This window comes from Podarcis erhardii (genome assembly GCF_964252035.2).
Source record: "Podarcis erhardii genome assembly, chromosome: 2".
NCBI lineage: Eukaryota > Metazoa > Chordata > Lepidosauria > Squamata > Lacertidae > Podarcis > Podarcis erhardii.
The window spans coordinates 17,159,166-17,178,171 of record NC_138498.1 but is presented as its reverse complement, the minus strand read 5'-3'; the positions used below and the strand labels follow the sequence as shown (position 1 = coordinate 17,178,171).

At 44.6% G+C, this 19,006-nt stretch overlaps 1 protein-coding gene across 5 annotated transcripts; it reads left to right on the top strand.

Moving 5' to 3' along the window:
* The first annotated feature begins 601 nt into the window (after window positions 1-601).
* On the top strand, window positions 602-16,709 carry LOC309335026 (transmembrane protease serine 12-like). 5 transcript variants are annotated; one of them, XM_081849928.1, is made up of 7 exons: window positions 603-736; window positions 3,469-3,670; window positions 4,878-5,079; window positions 7,004-7,079; window positions 7,185-7,263; window positions 8,994-9,136; window positions 16,179-16,709. In XM_081849928.1, the coding sequence occupies exons 2-7, from the start codon at window positions 3,559-3,561 to the stop codon at window positions 16,413-16,415; spliced, it is 849 nt and encodes a 282-aa protein (XP_081706054.1). In that variant the 5' UTR covers window positions 603-736; window positions 3,469-3,558; the 3' UTR covers window positions 16,416-16,709. The 5 variants fall into 5 exon arrangements, with proteins under 5 accessions (XP_081706053.1, XP_081706054.1, XP_081706050.1 ...); XM_081849924.1 differs by having other exon boundaries at window positions 7,004-7,263; window positions 16,179-16,701; XM_081849925.1 differs by lacking the exon at window positions 603-736 and adding an exon at window positions 977-1,019 and having other exon boundaries at window positions 7,004-7,263; window positions 16,179-16,701.
* Window positions 16,710-19,006: the final 2,297 nt, after the last annotated feature.

Genomic DNA, 19,006 nt, shown 5'->3' with positions numbered 1-19,006 from the left:
TCAGCTGCATGCTGCCATGGAACCAGTCCATGCAGAATGTAGCCACCCTATATATAGAAATGAGCAAACCAGTGATACTTTAGGGAGCAGGCGGGGCCCATTACATACATCACAGGAGCCTACACAACACAAAACACTGTTACTGTATGTAGGTTTTATTTTATTTGTTTTTTATCTTATATTTTGGAAATGTACATCCAGGGTTTTTTCCCTTTAAATTTTTAGGGGACCCCAAAAGAGTGGGGCCCTAAGCTATAGCATGTTTCGTTTATGCGTAAATCTGGCACTGCTCCTATGGCCTTAACCTATATTAATAGGTATGTCTCGGGTCAGCCTCTTGAGGAACCGTAATCCGGTTCCCTCCAGCCGCGTTCTTTCTGGAGAGAACCGCCTCGGCTCCTTTAATAATCTCCCCTCGAGAACCAGAACCCTGCGAGACGTGTGTGTATGTGTTCGGTGTTTGTGCGGGGGAAAGCAGCAAAACGTTCTGTCAGAACGAGCGAAGGAACTCCGCGCCATCTTCGCTCCATTTCCCTCCCTCGCGCCGCCGCCGCCGCCGCCGCAACGTTATTCCCGCCAAGAGAGCGGCGGGACGGGGGGGGGCGCCCGGCCGCCATTTTGTTTCGCCGACGGACGATGCTGCGAAAGCTCCGCCGGGCAGCCACGGCCTCTCTGCTGGCGCTCCTGGGGCTGCTCAACACGCCCAGAAACGTCACGTCTCTCTTGTCCATGGAGGGTGAGCCCGGCTTTCTCTTCCCCCCGCCCGCCCCTTTCCACGTTCTCCGCGCGCTGCGCTCGAGCCGCCAAAAAAAAAAGACAGGGGTGGAACTGCGCGTGCGCGTGGGAGGCAGCGAAGGAAGGAGGGGCGGGGATTTCCTCGGAAAGTCCCTGAGAGGACTGGGATTTGCTCCCAAATCGAGCGGGCGGGCGAGGCCTGTGGATCCGCCGTGAGGAGGATCTGGCGGCGGCATTGGGGTCCCCGTGGAAGGACCCATCGCGGCCTCAGGAACCGGAGAAATGTGATTGTTATCCCCAACCCCAACAAATGTACTCTTTCCAGCAAGCTGTCGCTGGGTGGCTCGAAACGGAGGGGTGTTTTTTTATATTATTATTATTATTATTATTATTATTATTATTATTATTATTATTATTATTATTATTATTAGTGTTTTTATATTATTATTTTATCATCATCATCATCATCTTAAAAACCATAAAATAATACATCTTGGGTTCCCATCTCATTAAAAGGAAGGGATACCACAACTGGAAAGGCTAAAATGTGTATACTTCAAGCATTCCGAATTATGTTACCCACCCCAAACACAGGAAGGTGCTTGCGTGTAAACTTTATTGCGTGAGGAACTCCAGAGTGGCTAGTGAGGTCTGCAAGTTGGGTTTCTGCTTCGGTTTTGGTAGCATAAAAAGGCCAAAACTATTGTGTAAGGAACGCCAGAGTGGCTAGTTAGGTCTGCAAGTTGGTTTTTTATTTTTGTATTATAAGTAGGCCAGAACTATTGTGTGAGGAACTCCAGCGTGGATTGTTAGGTCTGTAAGTTGATTTGTTTTTGTTTGTTTTTGTATTATTAAAAAGATCAAAACTAGGATATTTATGGTAACTTGTTTCCCAGTATGTGTAACAGAGTGTTTAAATCCTGTTCAACACCTTGTGAAATCTGTGTCAGCCTGAGATAGATTTCACAGCAGAGTAGAATGGGTAGCAACAAAGAGGTTGGCTGGGTGGTAGAAGGTCTGCCTGAAAGGAGACAGCAACCTTCTAGGCTGATTTGTTTTGGGGGGCATAAACCTTCAGTGGTCAGTGTGTAGTTAAATCAGATTTGGGAAAGCAGGGTATAAATAATAAATAATTATTATTACTTGGAAATTGAAGTCTCCTCCTTCCTAAAGTGGTTCCATGGAGGATGCTATTGCCTAATAGACACAGTGACTACTCTCTGGAGTATTTGCTTCCAAGTTAAAATAGTGCTCTAGATTTGGCAGCTCATGAGTGGCATTCATTCTTTAGGCTTCATCCCTCTGCAACGTTAGCTTGGAGTAAGCCCTACTGAAGCATGGAACATTGGTTTCTTGTGAACCATGTCCCAGAGAGTAGCTGTGTTAGTCTCTTCCAGCAGCAAGGACAACGGATCTTGTGGCAGCTTTAAAAAAAAAAACACCTTTATTGTGGCAGAAACTTTCAAGGACTAAAAATCACTTCAATGGATGCATGGAGTATTATGAGGGGCAGAAGGAAGGGTAGAATTTAAATAATAATAATAATAATCATGGCATTTAAAGATTATTTAGAAAATCTGGAAGGGGCAGTAATTATGGTTAAGACCAGGCATCCCCAAACTCGGTCCTCCAGATGTTTTGGGACTATAACTCCCATCATCCCTAGCTAACAGGACCAGTGGTCAGGGATTATGGGAATTGTAGTCCCAAAACGTCTGGAGGGCTGAGTTTGGGGATGCCTGTAAGACCATCATCCTTTGTGGACTAACCTCCAATCTTCAGAGTTTGGGTGAACATGTTGGCAAACCCTTTGCTCTAGTAGTGATGTTAATTGATGCCAGATCAGTTCAAATAAGTCATCTGTTTTCCATGGGGGTGCCCCAGGTGACATATATTACTGAGACCCAGGTGGGTTAGCTGAGCAGACCATATTTATCCTAGCTTTGTCCCCCAGGGTACTTGGTTCAGAACCAGGCCAGGTCAGACAGGAGGGGAGAGATGCTGCTGACCATGAAAATTCCATTGTCCTCACCAGGAAGCCAGTGTGCTCTGTAACTGATAAGAGGGTTTGTTCCTGGATTTGGGCCCTTGAGATAGAATAAGATACTATTGATGTACTGCCCATCCCGCTGCCCAGCAGTCTTTTTAGCTGAGGTGGTCTCAGAGGTCATGTTGGAGAACATTTCACTGTTGCGTTGGAAGACTTCAGTGTCCAGGCTGAAGCTGCATTTACTGGGCCCATGGAGGATTTCATGACCTCCATGACAACCATGGGGTTTCTCAGTACATCAAGGTTCAACTCATGTTGTGGGGCATACCCCAGATCTGATTTTTGCGACAGAAGGTATTGTGGATTTGTGGTGAACTGTTTATCATGGATGAATACTTTTTTGGTGTGCTTTGGACTGGTAGCAGCAAGATCCCCCTGTAAGGGTGGGGGGTTAAGATGGTCCACCCCTGAAGACTTATGGAATCCAAAGGATTCCTGAATGCTTCATGGGATTTTCTGACTCACATGGTTAGTGTTGCTGTTGAAGCCCTGGTTGGCCACAGGTTTTCATAGTCTGGTTATTTCCAAGTAGGGCTATTGTAATGTGCCCTACCTGCCTTTGAAAATGGTCTGGAAGTTGCAACTGGTGCAGAATGCTGATGCCAGAGTTCTAGCTGAATGCCCCAGGGTATCCTCTAACATAAATTCTGAAACAATTGCACTGCTTGTCTATTGTCATCCAGGCCTAATTTAAGCTGTACAAATTTAAAAGTTAACCTGAATGCCCTGGGCTCCAAATATCTGAAAGTGTGCCTCCTCCCATTCTGACCTGCATGAATTTTAAAATCTACGTGGGAAGCCCTGAGGCTTATGGAATAGGGGTCTGTGGACCATCTTTCTCTGCAGTGGCTGCTCTTCTTTGGAACAGTCTCTCCTTTAGTAGTGGTGTGGAACCTTTGAAATTATATTGTTGCTGATGGTTTCATTTGTTACTGAGTTCCATATATTGTTTTAGAGTGTTTCAATTTCAATTTTTAACTTTTGGTTTGGATTGTGTATATTTCCAACCTAGGACCTTTGGGTAATAACATAAAAAATTACGACACAGTCCAGTCATTGTTCATAGTGTTTCATCATCTGAAGCATGTGTCAAAATTCTGGTGGGCTCCACAATGTCAGAGTGGGCATTTAAGGATAATCACGTTGATGGCCCTAGACTCCTTGCCATTCCTCAGAGACCAGGACCTCAACAGGGGTGTCAGACATGCCAGTCAGAAAATCCCATACAGCAGGGGACCCCAGACTGTGGCCAATGGACCATGAATGATAGGAGCACTGTCTGTGAACAATGGGTGCAAAGACTGCTTCATCATTCTTAGAACCCAGTGATCCAGTCTGGCCACAAGGTGAGCAGCAAGTGGACCAGAAGTAATGGGAAGAAGACACTTGGAAAGGGTTCTAAGGAATACAAATTGTAATGCAATACAATGAAGTACAGTATATGAGAAAAGAAGCAATGAAAGTGCAGTTAAAAATCATACAGCATTTAGCAAATTGCATCACATTCACAACAACAGGCAGAAAAAGTAAGTGGTCCACTAAGACCTTCAGCAATTTTCAAGTGGTCTGTGGGTGAGAGGTTTGGGAACCAGTGCCCTAAAGAATTCCTTATCATCTGTACATTTCTTAACCTGCCCCTCACCTTTACAGGGGGGAACCATCACTGCTAGACCTAACTCACCAAGAAATGGTGTCTATCTTTATTATTTATTTAAGACATTTATATTGTACCACTTAATTATTTGCATTTCTAAATGGTATATATAAAGACCAGCCGCAGAAAATAGGTCCAGAGGGTGGGTGCATAACAAAGGTGCTAACACCTCCAACCACAGAGTCAAAACCACTCTGTGGCAAAAAACAGATTGTGATCCACAACGTGTGTCAGAGGGGTAAGTGATTCAAAAGTTTGCAGTCTTGCATAAACTCTCCCATTGGTCCAGAGACAGAAGCGCTACGGCAAACTGGTCGGTTTATAACAATGATCCTTTAGATCTACTTTTAAGTTTGTTTTGGTCGATGGATTGGTGTGTATTAACAGAACATTTACATTCATGGCATCTCATCAGTATATCTGTGTTTTGATTTCTAGACTGCGGAACAAGGCCTCTTATGGATGAGAAAAAAACAGAGTCTCGGATTATAGGTGGACATGATGCCATGGTTGGATCTTGGCCATGGCAAGTTAGCCTTCAGCATTATACCATTGGCCTAGGATATTTCCATCTGTGTGGTGGAAGTTTAATTACAAACAACACGGTGTTGACAGCAGCACACTGCGTTAAAAAAAATAGGCATGTATCTATTCTAAAGTGTGAGAAAGGTGTACTGATTTTTTTTTAAGCACTTGGTGAATATTCAGAATTCATGGGAGTGGGGACATATTTCAAGGAGGAGTGGGAGAGGAAATGAGACACTGGGACTTCAGGAATACATTTCTCCTCTCATCCTCCCCAAATCTTTTCCCACCCAACAACATAGCAGTAAATGACTGGATGTTTCCTTTTTTAATACTATATAGTTTGGTAGGTAAAACAGTGTGACAAAGTAGATTTTTCATCTCCTGGTGCTCTTCCCCTCTGCTCTCCTTGCCACTTATCAGAAGCCTCTCAGGTCTGAAAGCTGAAGAGGGAAATGGAAGCAGGGGAAGAATTATGAGATTATTTCAGTTGTGAGCACTTCTCCTTTATTACAGTAGGGTTACAGTTTCAAGCACAAGTTCATGTTTCAAGAAACTCATTGCACGGAATACAATGCAATCTATTTTAGGGCACGCAAGTACGGAGGGCACTAATGTCCTCCCATTTCCAAATTACGGTATGCCCAGGTGTTTTTTTTCCTACTTTGGCAGTAGGCATACATGCTGATTCCGCAAAGTGTTGATGCAACTGCACTCAAGCTTCAGAATATGCTTGTCATGCAGCATGGGTTATCAGCTACTCTTTTGTAGCTGACACATGCCCAAAATCTTGGTGTAGAATTATTTTTTGCAGTTCTTCGGCTTCTAACCTTAGTATTTGTAACTCTATGGGGAGTCATCCTCATTATTCTTACTCTGGTTTTCAGGGGTGGAGATTTTCTTCAATTCTAAATATATAGGTTAGACTTCAACATCACAGAGATTTGACTGTTCTGTTAGTACAAGTATTTCTGCATGCCGGAAGGAGCAATATCCCATATCCTCTTCCCACATGCTGTTCTGGAGATTTTTCTGAGCTTCCAGACTGGGATGAGCTCCCTTACACTTACATTTTTGCACTGGCTTCCGCTAGTGCTCCGAGTTACTTGAATCCAACTTGTAGCTTCCATTTTTATTTTATTTATATACTATCTTATATTTAGATAATTTCATTATGGTTCACAGTAGAGTTATTAAGACCAGTACATTAAAGCAATAAATAACATCAGCGCCCCAAACACCAAACAAAAACAGAGCTAGCTAATACAAATGATCTGAGAGAACCATTTTTCAACAAGTCCCATGAGCACATCTCTATTGGTGCTTGTCTTATTTCATAGCTGTGTTGAGTCCATAGGGTCAGTGGCACAACAGGGAAAAAAATCCCATACTTAAAGCAAGATGGACCTTAGCAGATGACAGTTTGGCTAGGAAGGTCTCGCCTGCAGATCTCGGTGACCTGGAGATTCACATTGGAGAAGGGATAATTGTTATCATAAGGCCAGTCCAGAGGCAGAGACAGGCAGACAACTTATAAAGTTGCTGTGCTTATTGATTAAGTCCATCATGATAAGATTTTTGGGGAGTTGTGTGTAAATGGAATTATTGTGGCATGTTTCAAGGTTGCTTTGATCAATGTGAGACCCATCAGTTTAGATGACTTTAAAAGTGCATGAGACAAATTTATGGAGGATATGTCTATCAATTGTGAATAGTCATACTGAGCATGGCTCATGCTGCTTCCAGATGCAGAGGCACTATACCTGAGCACCAATCGCTGAGCAGCAACTGTAGGTTCTGCTTGTGAGCTTCCTACAGGCAACCATCTGATTGGCTGTTATAGGGCATGATTTGGTTTGATCTAGCAGGATTCCTCTTATGCATATATGCTTTTACTGGTTATATTACTATTACTGCAGAAACCTTTGTCATTCCCTCACCATTTGACTCTGGCTCCATGCTTGATAGTTTTACACCAGGCTTGAAGTAACTATTCTAAAATAGTTACTGAATCTGTTTTTGATTTTATTCTGTCCTAGGAACGCAGCCTTTTGGAGGGCTGTCATCGCCGTGCATCATCTTCATGCACACAACTATTATACTCGAAAGCGCCGGGTCAGTACAATCACGGTCCATTCTGATTATGATTCAGAAAGCTATGAAAATGATATTGCCTTGTTTACGCTAATAAAACATGTAAAATATAATAATTATATTCAGCCCGTCTGCATACCTGAAAATGATACTATTGACATGTACCCATGTTACATAGCTGGCTGGGGAAACACAAAGGAGAAAGGTAAATCTTCTACTTTTCCTTTAAACTAAACTATTGTTAAGAGTGAAAATTAGTTATTTCAAAAAGATTCTTTGCCATTTGATGGTGTATTACACAGAGGTAAACCTAGGTTTGGTTTGCCCGTTAGTGTACACAAGGAATTTCTGATAGTCGTGATGATTAATTTGGTTTTTGTACCCTTTCTTTATGTTTTTTAATGTACAATTAAAGTTTTTAAATATTTAATGTAATTGTGAAATGTTTCTTGCTCATCAGCTTTCCTGGGCACTGAACTGTAAAACAGGTGTTCCGGAAGTGTTATCAATATTAGCAGCCCTAACCCTGAGTCAGTTTTTCTGTCAGCAGTAATGATGCAAAATTTTAATCTTGTGTGCAGAATATTGACTAGCTAACCATAAGCAAACTGGGCAGATTTCTTCAGAAGTATTTGCTCTTTTAATCCAGAAAAAGGAGTGTCATTTGTTGAGTCTATAAATTCTTTAGCTGTGTTTATGTTTTTAAACTCTATACAGTGGTACCTCGGGTTAAGTACTTAATTCGTTCTGGAGGTCTGTTCCTAAACTGAAACTGTTCTTAACCTGAAGACCACTTTAGCTAATGGGGCCTCCTGCTGCCGCCGCGCCGCCGGAGCACAATTTCTGTTCTCATCCTGAAGCAAAGTTCTTAACCTGAGGTACTATTTCTGGGTTAGCGGAGTCTGTAACCTGAAGCGTATGTAACCCGAGGTACCACTGTATTAATCAAGATAAAAATGTTTAGCAGCTTATAACCAAGGTCAGAAAACACAAAATAAAAATTTACTCTGCGAGCATCAAATTTCTGCACTAAGAAAAGCTGGATTCTGCAAGGTCTGCAGACACACCCTCCAGATTTTGCTGAATTGCAACTCCCATTGGCCCTAGCCAGGATGGCCAGTGGGCAGGGGAGGATGGGAGTTGTAGTTCATCATCTGGCTGGCCAAAGGTTCTTTGTATATGATCTATTGCTTAGACAAAATATTTGAGGGCAGTATATGTACTTGTGCCTTGAACCTGCCATGTATTCGTCTCTATCATACTTTTCAGAAATACAGTAAGCACTCAGAAAGTCACTTCTCTGCTTTTTCAAAACTTGCCTGAGATTTGCGCACTTGAGAAAACTATACTTTAATTTTTAAGGTATTTGATCTAGTCTACAAAGCATATATCTTTTGTTATGACTCATAGCTGATGCAGGCATACCGAATTGAGTAAGCCACTGGGCTATATTTAAATGTATTAACCATACCCGGCAGACGCCTATGTACTGATAACCTAATGCACTTTCTTTCAATTCAACCTTGCTGGATAGGGAACACTGAAGGGCTGGTTTTAATTAATTAATACCTCAAACCTTGAACCAATAACAAACAAGTTCAATAACACCTGAAATCATAGATTAAGAAGAAAACAAAATACTGTAATTAAAACACAGACACCCAAATCTCAATGTTGAGCATACACAGCTCCATATATACCTGGAGCCTGTGATGGCTAGCAAACAGAATTCATTACAAGTTCAGTAAGGATTTGTGAGCCTTATTCTGAAAATGAAGGTAGGTTTATAGACCTACTTGGGAAATACAAACCTGGTTTATTAAGTTTAAGAGTTAGACTAGCTTAAGCGGTTACCTAGCCAGGTTGCATACTTGACAACCTTGTTTCAGAATGTTAAATGCATTCTTCCAGCAGTTTTTTGTGCTTTCCTTTCAGGTGTTGGCAAATTAATATTACAAGAAGCTCAGGTAGACGTTTTTCCGCTGAGATTATGCAATAGATATGACTCGTATGCAGGGAGATTAACAGAAAACATGGTTTGTGCTGGCTCTCTGACTGGACGTGTTGATAGCTGCCAGGTAAAATGGAGAATATACAATAAGTAGTCAAAACATTCTGTTATGTAGTTGCTTGACTAATATATCAAAGCAATATATCAAAGTCGCTGGTAAATGAGGGGGAAATGAATCATTTTTATTTTAAGACATATTGCCAAAACATGCTGTCATACAATTATTTGTCCAGGCTTACTCACTGCTGTGTCAAAGTAGCACCAAAGTAGTTAATACATTTTGGAGGAAAATTAGTTGATGTGAGAAAATGGGACATGAGAAACATCACAATAAAATTCAAGCAGCGACATAACTTCACCTTGTAAATCAGCACGATCAGTTCTTTCTAAAAGCACATAATATGCATGAGGCACAGTACAAAAACACAGCACATGAGTTCCTGACTGCAAATTCACAACTGAAGAAAGAAAAGAAAGAAAAATAAATACAAAAGCAGAGGGGAATTGGAGGAAAAGGGGAATGTTATTTCCTAATATGGATTCGAAGGATTATATAAATAAAGAAACCATCATCCTTGTTGAGTGTGATGGGATAGTGAGCTGCTTGTGCGTAAAAGCTTGATCCCTCTGGGGTTTGGCTGGTCATCCAAACCGATGCACTAACGGAGCCCCCAAAGCATGACTCCGTCAGTCGCTGGTAGTATCTGACAGTGGGCGTCTACGGAATTTACGCCAACATAAAAGCTCTTTGACAGACATGCGCTTTCGAGACTCTCTGCGTGACAGTTTCCGGCGAAGGGTGGGCGTTCCCAACGGGGGTCCCGTTACCTCTCCACTACTCTCACTGGAAGCATCCCAGAGCCTCCCCTCCGCTGTGACTCCTGCACTCCCCCTGCTGGTTCCCTCTTCTACTGCAGATTCTCTCCTATTCTCCTGTAGCCTGTCCACCACCTGTCTCTCCGATGGCAGTTCCCTGACATCCACCTCCCCCCCAGGGCCCCCTTCACCCCCTCCCGCCTCCTCTCCCACTGGCGGTGAGGGCGGAAAGCCCCTGAAGGAACTCTCCTCGTCGTCCGAGGATTCTAACACTTCCAGCCACGGCGTACCGTCTCTCTCCCCGTCTTCCTCTTCTTCGTCGGAGTCGGCTTCTTCACCCACCCCTGACTCTGGGAACCCTTCAAACTCTCCTTCCTCATCGGTGGTCCCAAAGTGTTCCCTTCTAAATCGAGCCACGGGTTGCGGTTTTCTTGGGAAACGCTGATGAAATGTTTCTATTAAAACCTCGTCATTGACTACCTCTGCTGGTACCCAAGTGTTTTCCGACTCTGCTTCCCCCTCCCATTCTACCAGATATTCCACCTGATTCCCCTTCCACCTGGAATCAATGATTCCTGCCACGTTCATGTCGCGCTCTCTCTCTTCTATCACGGGCGTTTGGGTGGCCTCTCTCTCACGCTCCCCCCACTCGCGTCCCTCTCGGTACGGCGACAGTAATGACCTGTGAAATACTGGGTGTAATTTCATGTGACTGGGCAGCCTGAGTTTGAATGCCACTGGGTTGACCTGCTGTATGACCTCAAAGGGTCCCAATCTTTTGGGCCTCAATTTCTTACTCCCGCCCTTGAACGGTAGCCCTTGGGTGGACAACCACACCCGGTCCCCCACCCTTATAGTTTCACCTTCCCTCCTATTTCTGTCTGCTTGCTTCTTATATTCTTCCTTGGCTTTCTCTAAGTTAAGTTGAAGCTGACGGTGGATCGCCTCCATCTCTTCAAAAAAATATTCCGCCGCCGGCACGCTCCACCTCTCCCCTCCCTCTCCTGGGAATGCCCGGGGGTGACACCCATAATTTGCCAGGAAGGGACTCATCCCTGTGGACACGTTCTCCGCGTTGTTGTAGGCAAATTCTGCTAGAGGTAACTTATCCACCCAATCATTTTCTCTGTCTTTTACATAACACCTCAGGTATTGTTGTAAAACCCCATTTGCCCTTTCCGCTTGCCCATTGGTTTCTGGGTGCCGGGCAGTTGAGAAATTGAGTTCTACGTGCAGTAAGCTCATAAGTTTCCTCCAGAACCTGGAAGTAAATTGTTTCCCTCTGTCGCTGACCACCCTCAAGGGGGCGCCATGCAACTTGAAAATATGTTCTACAAACAACTTGGCGGTTTCCTCCGCTGTGACTGCATGTGAACAAGCTATAAAATGACACATCTTGGTTAATTGATCTACCACCACCATGACAGCTGTTTTGCCTTTGGATTTTGGCAGGTCCGTCATAAAATCTATGGATACTGCCTCCCATGGCCTTTCGGGCGTGGGTAAGGGTTGTAATAGCCCCGCTGGCGCCACCCTCTCTCCTTTCGCTCGCTGGCACCTGTCGCAACCCCTGACATATTCCCGTACGTCCTCCCTCACCTTGGGCCACCAAAACTCCCTGGTAACCAACCACATGGTTTTGTGCTGTCCAAAATGTCCCGCTGTGGGGCTGTCATGCAACTGCTTGAGTACTCTGCCCCTCAGTTCCCCGTCGGGTATGTACAGTGCCCCTTTGTAATACAACGCCCCGTTCTTTTCTTCGAACCCCCCTGTGTTCTCCTCTGTCCTCCGGAGCTCTCTGAGTTTCTCTTGGGCGTATTCATCTTTCTCCGTACCCTCTATCAGTTCCCTCTGCCCCACCAATGCCGCCCCACACACCCAGCGGTCTTCAGAGATTACATGCCTTGCCTCAGGCGCTCCCTCCCCCTCTAAGTACTCAGGTTTCCTGGAAAGAGCGTCCGCCCTCACGTTCTCGGAGCCGGGCACGTAACGAATCTCAAAGTGGAATTTGGAGAACTCCTGGGCCCATCTCACTTGTCTCTGGTTCAGCACTCGGGCTGTTCTCCAGTATTCCAGATTTTTGTGGTCAGTTCGGACTTGAACCTTGTGCTGCGCCCCAATCAGCAAGTGCCGCCATTTCCGGAATGCTTCATGAATGGCAAGCAGTTCTCGGTCGTACACTGTGTAGTTCCTCTCTGATTTGTTCAACTTCCGCGAGAAGAATGCACACGGTCTCCATTCAGACGTATCTTTTCCCGGCTGGAGAAGAACGGCCCCCACCGCTCGGTCTGACGCGTCAGTCTCCACTCTCATTGGTTGTTGTAGATCCACGTGCAAGAGTTGCTCTTCCGACGCAAACGCCTGCTTTAAGCGTTCGAACGCTTGTTGCGCTTCTCCCGTCCAAACAAATTTCTTTTTGCTACTAAGACAATCCGTGATGGGCGCTGTTAAATGGGCAAAGTTTTTGATGAACTTCCTATAGAAGTTTCCGAAGCCCAGGAACCTTTGCACGTCCTTCTTGGTCTTTGGTGTTTTCCATTCCAGTACCGCTTGAACCTTGCTGGGATCCATGGCCAATCCCTTGTCAGACAACCGGTACCCCAGGAATTCTACCTCCTTGGTATGAAACTGACACTTCTCCAGTTTCACCCACAGCCGGTTTTCTCGCAGCTTGCTCAGTACCTCTCTTACATCTCGCACATGCTGCTCCTCATTGTCTGAGTACACCAGAACGTCATCTAAGAACGCTACGCAGTTCTTGTAGAGCAGTGGCCCCAGGACGTGATTCATGAATGATTGAAAACAGGCGGAGCCCCCTTGTAATCCGAAAGGCATAACGGTGTACTCAAAGGCCCCCAAGGGGGTGAACATAGTGGTCTTCCACTCATCCCCCTTTCTCACACGTATCAAGTTATATGCCCCCCTAAGGTCCAGCTTGGTAAAAATTTTCCCTTTTCTCACCCGTGTTAGAATGTCATCAATTCTGGGCATAGGGAAAGTCACTGGTTCTGACACTGCATTTAGGGCCCTGAAATCACATACAAGCCTGGGCTTGCCTGTGTTTTTTTTGTCCACAAAGAACACTGGGCTGCCCCCCACCGCTCGTGACTCTCTGATGAAACCTCGCTTGAGATTCTTGTCAATGAACTCCCTTAACTCCTGCATCTCACTGTCTGACATTGCATACAGCTTGCCCACTGGCAATTGTGCTCCTGGGAGTAAGGTAATTTGACAATCAAAGGGTCTGTGCGGGGGCAGTTTATCTGCTTCTTTTTCGCTGAATACGTCAAGCAAGTCAGCGTATTGTGGTGGCACCCTCCCTTTGTCCATCACTTTCATCACTGCTAGAGTGCCCCTGGCGCCTGCCTGAGCCTCTCCCTCCTTGCAGTGTTCTAGGCAATGTGCTGATCCAAAGGAAACCACTCTCTGATGCCAGCCTACTAGCGGATCGTGTAGCGCCAGCCAGCTCATACCCAAGATAATAGGAGCTCCTCCCAAGGTGGCTACGTTAAACGCTATCAGTTCGGTGTGTCGTGCCACCCTCATTATCATTGGTACAGTCTGTTGGCTCACTTCTCCTCCCAACAGCTCCCTCCCATCAATCGTGGTAACCTGCAAAGGCTTACTCAATGGGATAGTCTGTATTTGGTGTGCAGCTGCAAACTCTTTGCTCATGAAATTACATGAGCTACCTGAATCCAATAGCGCCTTTATCTTCAGTGGGTGTCCGTTTGCCAGTTCCAGCAACACCTCTATCACAAGCGCTGGTCTTGGAGGTTCCGGCGTGGGCACATTCATTACTCCCTGGCCTGGCTGCTGTGCCCTGATGTTGGCAACCAGGCGTTGGCTTTTACTGGCTCCGTGATTTCTTCTTCCTCATTCCCCCCAACAGTTCCCGCCATCCCTTGCCATTCCTTCCTTTGCGGACAGACTCTGGCAAAGTGACCTGGCTGTTGGCAGAGATAGCATCTCTTGCCGCTCTTTCCCTCCTTCCGCCCTTCACTGGTGTTTGAAACTGCGCGCGCGCGCGCTGTTCCAAGTTCCATCGGCTCTGCTGGCGGGAAAGGCTGCTCCGGAATCTCTGGAATGCGGAAGTCCTTCCAACGTTCCCCCTTTCCTTCCCGCTTTTCCATAGCTCTAGCTTCCTGGCGTGCCCCAATGGACAGCGCTGATTTAGTCAGCTGATCCATAGACTCCGCCCTAGGCGCCCGGGAAAGTTCATCTTTCACTGCCGGAGAGAGACCTTCTTCAAACAGCATTTGAATAGGTTCACTAGCAAGGTCCCACCCAAGTCTATGAATCAGCATGGTGAACTCAGTCCAGTACTCACGTACAGATCGGCTCCCCTGTTTACACGCCATTAACTGCCTGCGCACCACTCCCTGCTCGATCTCGCTGGAAAACATCAAGTCCATGGCGCGGAAAAACTTCATTGTGTCCTTTAAGATTTCATTATTGGCTGCCATCAGGGGCCGAACCCAGTCCCTCGCCCCTCCCTCTAGATGGCCAATCACGTACGCCACTCTAGAGTTCTCGTCGGGGAAGTCATCAAACAGTAGATTGAGAGCATATTGCATCTCTGTCCTAAAGGCTTGATAGTTCCGGGGATCCCCCCCAAATTTCTGCACCAGTCCAGGCACCCGTCTGGCAAGTGGGGTGGTCTTCCCCTTATCTGCATCTTGAGCCCTCCTCTCCTCGAGCCTCGCCGTTTGCAGTGCCAGCTGGACCTCCAACGCCCTGTACCTTTGTTCCAGGCTTGGATCTGCGCCAGCTCCCGCTCCTGCTCCTCCGGTTCCGGATGGTTCGCTCATGATGCCTTCTGCTTGCACAAGCTGCTTTCAAAGACTGTCAGATTGCTGTGATGGGATAGTGAGCTGCTTGTGCATAAAAGCTTGATCCCTCTGGGGTTTGGCTGGTCATCCAAACCGATGCACTAACGGAGCCCCCAAAGCATGACTCCGTCAGTCGCTGGTAGTATCTGACAGTGGGCGTCTACGGAATTTACGCCAACATAAAAGCTCTTTGACAGACATGCGCTTTCGAGACTCTCTGCGTGACAGTTTCCGGCGAAGGGTGGGCGTTCCCAACGGGGGTCCCGTTACCTCTCCACTACTCTCACTGGAAGCATCCCAGAGCCTCCCCTCCGCTGTGACTCCTGCACTCCCCCTGCTGGTTCCCTCTTCTACTGCAGATTCTCTCCTATTCTCCTGTAGCCTGTCCACCACCTGTCTCTCCGATGGCAGTTCCCTGACATTGAGGTTTAAAACATATCACGTTGTGAATACTAATATTAAAATAATGATGATGCAGTAATAATTGTCATTTCTTTTATGAATATCTTCCCATGAAACATTCCAAAACGATTTAATGTCAACAATTGGAAAAACTTCAACTTTAAAAGCATATTTAAACATATATAAAAACAGATCCAGACTGGGATAAAAATCTCCACTTAGAAAGCTTGAAAAGATGATAGAGACAGTGCTTGTTTGCTTTGTAATAGCAGCGAGATTCAAAGGGTAGGTTCCTACATCATATGAAGGGGTCACCTGATGAAGTGGCATGTGGAAGAGACACTCCTTCAGAACGCAGCAATCATTTGGGTATATAAGGGGGTTAGGATTGTTGGTGTTCTGATCACCAAAGTTTAGGGTTATTGATAAAAGTACAGGAGCTTTGCAGAAAAGGTAGGATGTTCATTTCCTTCCATTCGGAACACATTGGACCACTTTGCTTCCATCCAAAACAGACAACATGGAAAGCAGGATGGTGCTGTCCCCCCACCTGTGTCATGTCTTGCTCTGATAGCTAAGATTAAATAGCCCTTTTGAGTTTTGAGTTGATTTTCAGGGTCAGCTTATTACTTCCTTATATTATTACATGTATCTCTCATCTTTCCTCCAAGGGGTGGTCCAGCACATGATTCTCCTATTCCTTTTCTCCCCACAACAACCCTGTGAGATAGGTTACGCTGAGAGAATGACTCAAGGTCACCTCATGAGCCTCATGACTGATTTGAGATTTAAACCCTGGTTTCCCAGGTCCTTCTCAACACACTAATCACTACACCACACTGTCTTATTGAAACTGTTGCTGGAATTCCTAAAGCATCCATGATCAAATTGTGTCAGCAAGGAAACCAAGGTAAGATACCCAAGTCAGGCTTTCTGGAGGTACTGTTTCTAGAAAAACGTGTTTTCTTTTGATAGTTCATGAGAGACATAACTCAAGATTGATTGGATCCCAATCCTGTTTCCTAAAACTTCAGAGTACCATATTTTTTCATGTTCCAGGGAGACAGCGGTGGACCTTTGATGTGTTATTTTCGAAATGTTAGCAGGTATTATCTGATAGGAGTCACCAGTTTTGGGCTTGGTTGTGGCCGACCAAAATATCCAGGAATCTATGTTCGTACAGTTAATTACAAAAATTGGATAGATGCGCATTTAATTGCTAAGACCACCAGTGTGAGCATTCGATGGGTTTCGATCTATTGGATTGTTGCATGGACAGTCTTTTATATTCTATGAAGAGGCAAACTCTCTCTCCATTGTACTAGAGTGAACTTGGATTGCAAAATTGGAAGCAAAATTCTTCACTTTTATCAACAAATTTACCGTATTCCCCCTTATAAATTAAATATACGTATATATCAGATGTTATTTAAAATATATGTGTTTAATGGTCTGTAAATCACATTATGAAATCATACTCTTCAAAATAAAAGATGAAAATTAACAGTTGAAGAAATAAGAACTGAATATGATCATTCAGTACACAATAACAATGTTAGAAGAATTTTCAGAATTAAACCAATACACAATATTTACATCTTATTTCTTTGCTAGAATATCAGAGTTTATGATAGATGGCCGATGTTATCATATATACATAGCACTTTAAAATAAAACTTATGTTATACTTGTATACACATACTCCAGTGGAACACTTCCTCACTCAAATGAAGAACTGTTAAATATAAGCACCACATTTTCAAGGATCTATCCTGCAAACAAAATTAATTGTGTTGCATTCTTAAAGTAAATCCACAGTGTTTTGAAGAAGTAGGGCCTAAAGTATTGGACAGTTTTATCTTAATCATTGCTCCCTCTGCCGATTTGTTTATTGCAATGTAATCACACCATATTTCTTCTAAGCAGCTTTGTGTTAATCTTTTAAAAACGAAACACCAGCATCTGTTGTTGGGTGCAGTCTGTTAGTATTTAGTCTGTTAGTCTGCTTCGGCTGGGCAGTTTCCTTAATTCATAAATGACTAGGTGTTAGACTTTACACTAAAGGTGAACTTCTGAGTAAAAGTGCAGTGCTTTGTACTGAAAAAAGTTTGGTAAGCTAGTATTTTTTAAGGTTGAACAAAGGCCTGTATCACTTTAAAACTTCAGAACTCTCCATATATTGAATTTGGATTCCTTATTACTTGAAAAAAGAGAGGAACAGTCACCCATTTGTTTTAAAAATATACACAAATCATTGAACTAAGCAGTTGTGTGGATTGTTACCTATGTGCAGGGCCCAGTAGATTTAATTTCGGTGACAGAATGGTAGATGTAACATTGGACTTGCCATGTTTCTGCCAGGGATGGATGGTCTGTCCCTTGTACTAGGCAGCACTACACAAATTAGACCTCATGTTCAAGAGCAACCAAGCGGAACATGCCAAAGACGTAACAGCAAACCTCTAGAAACAGGAGAACATGGCCAAGCAAAAATAATTGTATTGTCCTGCCTAGTGGAGTGAGTGGAAGGGACAAACTATCCAAGGATTCCCTCCTCCGTTGCAAGAAAATATGTTCTCTTGTTAAATAATTATTTTAAAAGATACTGATGACCATAATAATCTGTGACCGTCCACACGGCTGTTTTTATTTTTCCAATACTGCTACACATCAACATGATATCAACTAGATCAATGTGCTGCAACAGAACTAAAAAAAGTTCCTGCCCATCTTCCCTCCTCCTCCATTGTGGACCTCCTGCCCCATCCAAAGAATGTAAGACGGGTAATAGGCAACTCATCAAGTAGCTTTATGAAAAGAAGTCTGAGCCAGAAACATGCCAGAATTTGCATGCATCCATCCTCATCCCAGTCCCCTGGCATGTGCTGGTCAATGTCCCTCCAACAGAAGAGAAAGCAAAGGGACAACTCAGCTATTTGTTTCTTTGATGGGACAATCCCATTAAGCTTTTGCTGTGCAGTTGCTTCCATACTGGCATTGCATATAGCACTGGGTGAAGCTCCACCCAAAGCTCAGCCCTCTGTGGTTCCTACATATAGTGAGCCCACCTCCTATTGCCCTCTGCAATGTGGTGGGCATGCCACTGGTACTGAAGGAGCTTCGGCTGGGCAGTTTCCTTAATTCATAAATGAAATAAAAAATAAAATGGGGGAGGAACTGTGCCTGGCAGCTGCTTGGGAAAGGAGGAACAGGAAGTGATTACTGTAAATCAAATCACTAGTGATGCTGTCTCTTGTTGCCCGACTCCTCGCTTTGCATTGCAAAAGGGGCCAGCTTCGATCCCAGGCACCTCCAACAATGATCTGTCTCAGTTTAAGTGTTTCCTATAAGGCAGCCAAAACAGTACTTCCCATCCCTGTTGCCTTAAGCTCCCTGAGGTCCAGCTCCAAGGGCCTTCTAGTGGTTCCCTGACTGCGAGAAGTGAGGTTACAGGGAACCAGGGAGAGGGCCTTCTTGGTAGTGGTGCCCGCCCTGTGGAATGCCCTCTCATCAGATGTCAAGGAATAAACTAACTTTCAGAAGACATCTGAAGGCAGCCCTGTTTAGGGAAGTTTTTAATGTTTGGTGTTTGTGCTTTTAATATTCTGTTGGGAGCTGCCCAGAATGGCTGGGGAAAGCCAACCAGATGGGCAGGGTATAAATAATTTCTCTTTTATTGAATTTATATACCGCACTATACCGAGGTCTCAGGATGGTTCACATAAAAGATCACAATATATAAAATCAAAATAAGAACAATAACCCAATAACACCCCCCCCCAAAAGAGCCACATTTTAAAAGTGTATAGGATTTCGATCAGGTCAACCAAAGGCCTGGTTAAAAAGAGATGTTTTTGCCTGGCGCCTAAAGGTGTATAATGTAGATG

Coding starts and splice junctions, on each gene's coding strand:
- LOC309335026 (XM_081849924.1), top strand. CDS start 3,559: ATGAATTTTAAAATCTACGTGGGAAGCCCTGAGGCTTATGGAATAGGG. Junction 3,671..4,877: donor CAGTCTCTCCTTTAGTAGTG/GTGTGGAACCTT, acceptor TTTGATTTCTAG/ACTGCGGAACAAGGCCTCTT. Junction 5,080..7,003: donor CACTGCGTTAAAAAAAATAG/GCATGTATCTAT, acceptor ATTCTGTCCTAG/GAACGCAGCCTTTTGGAGGG.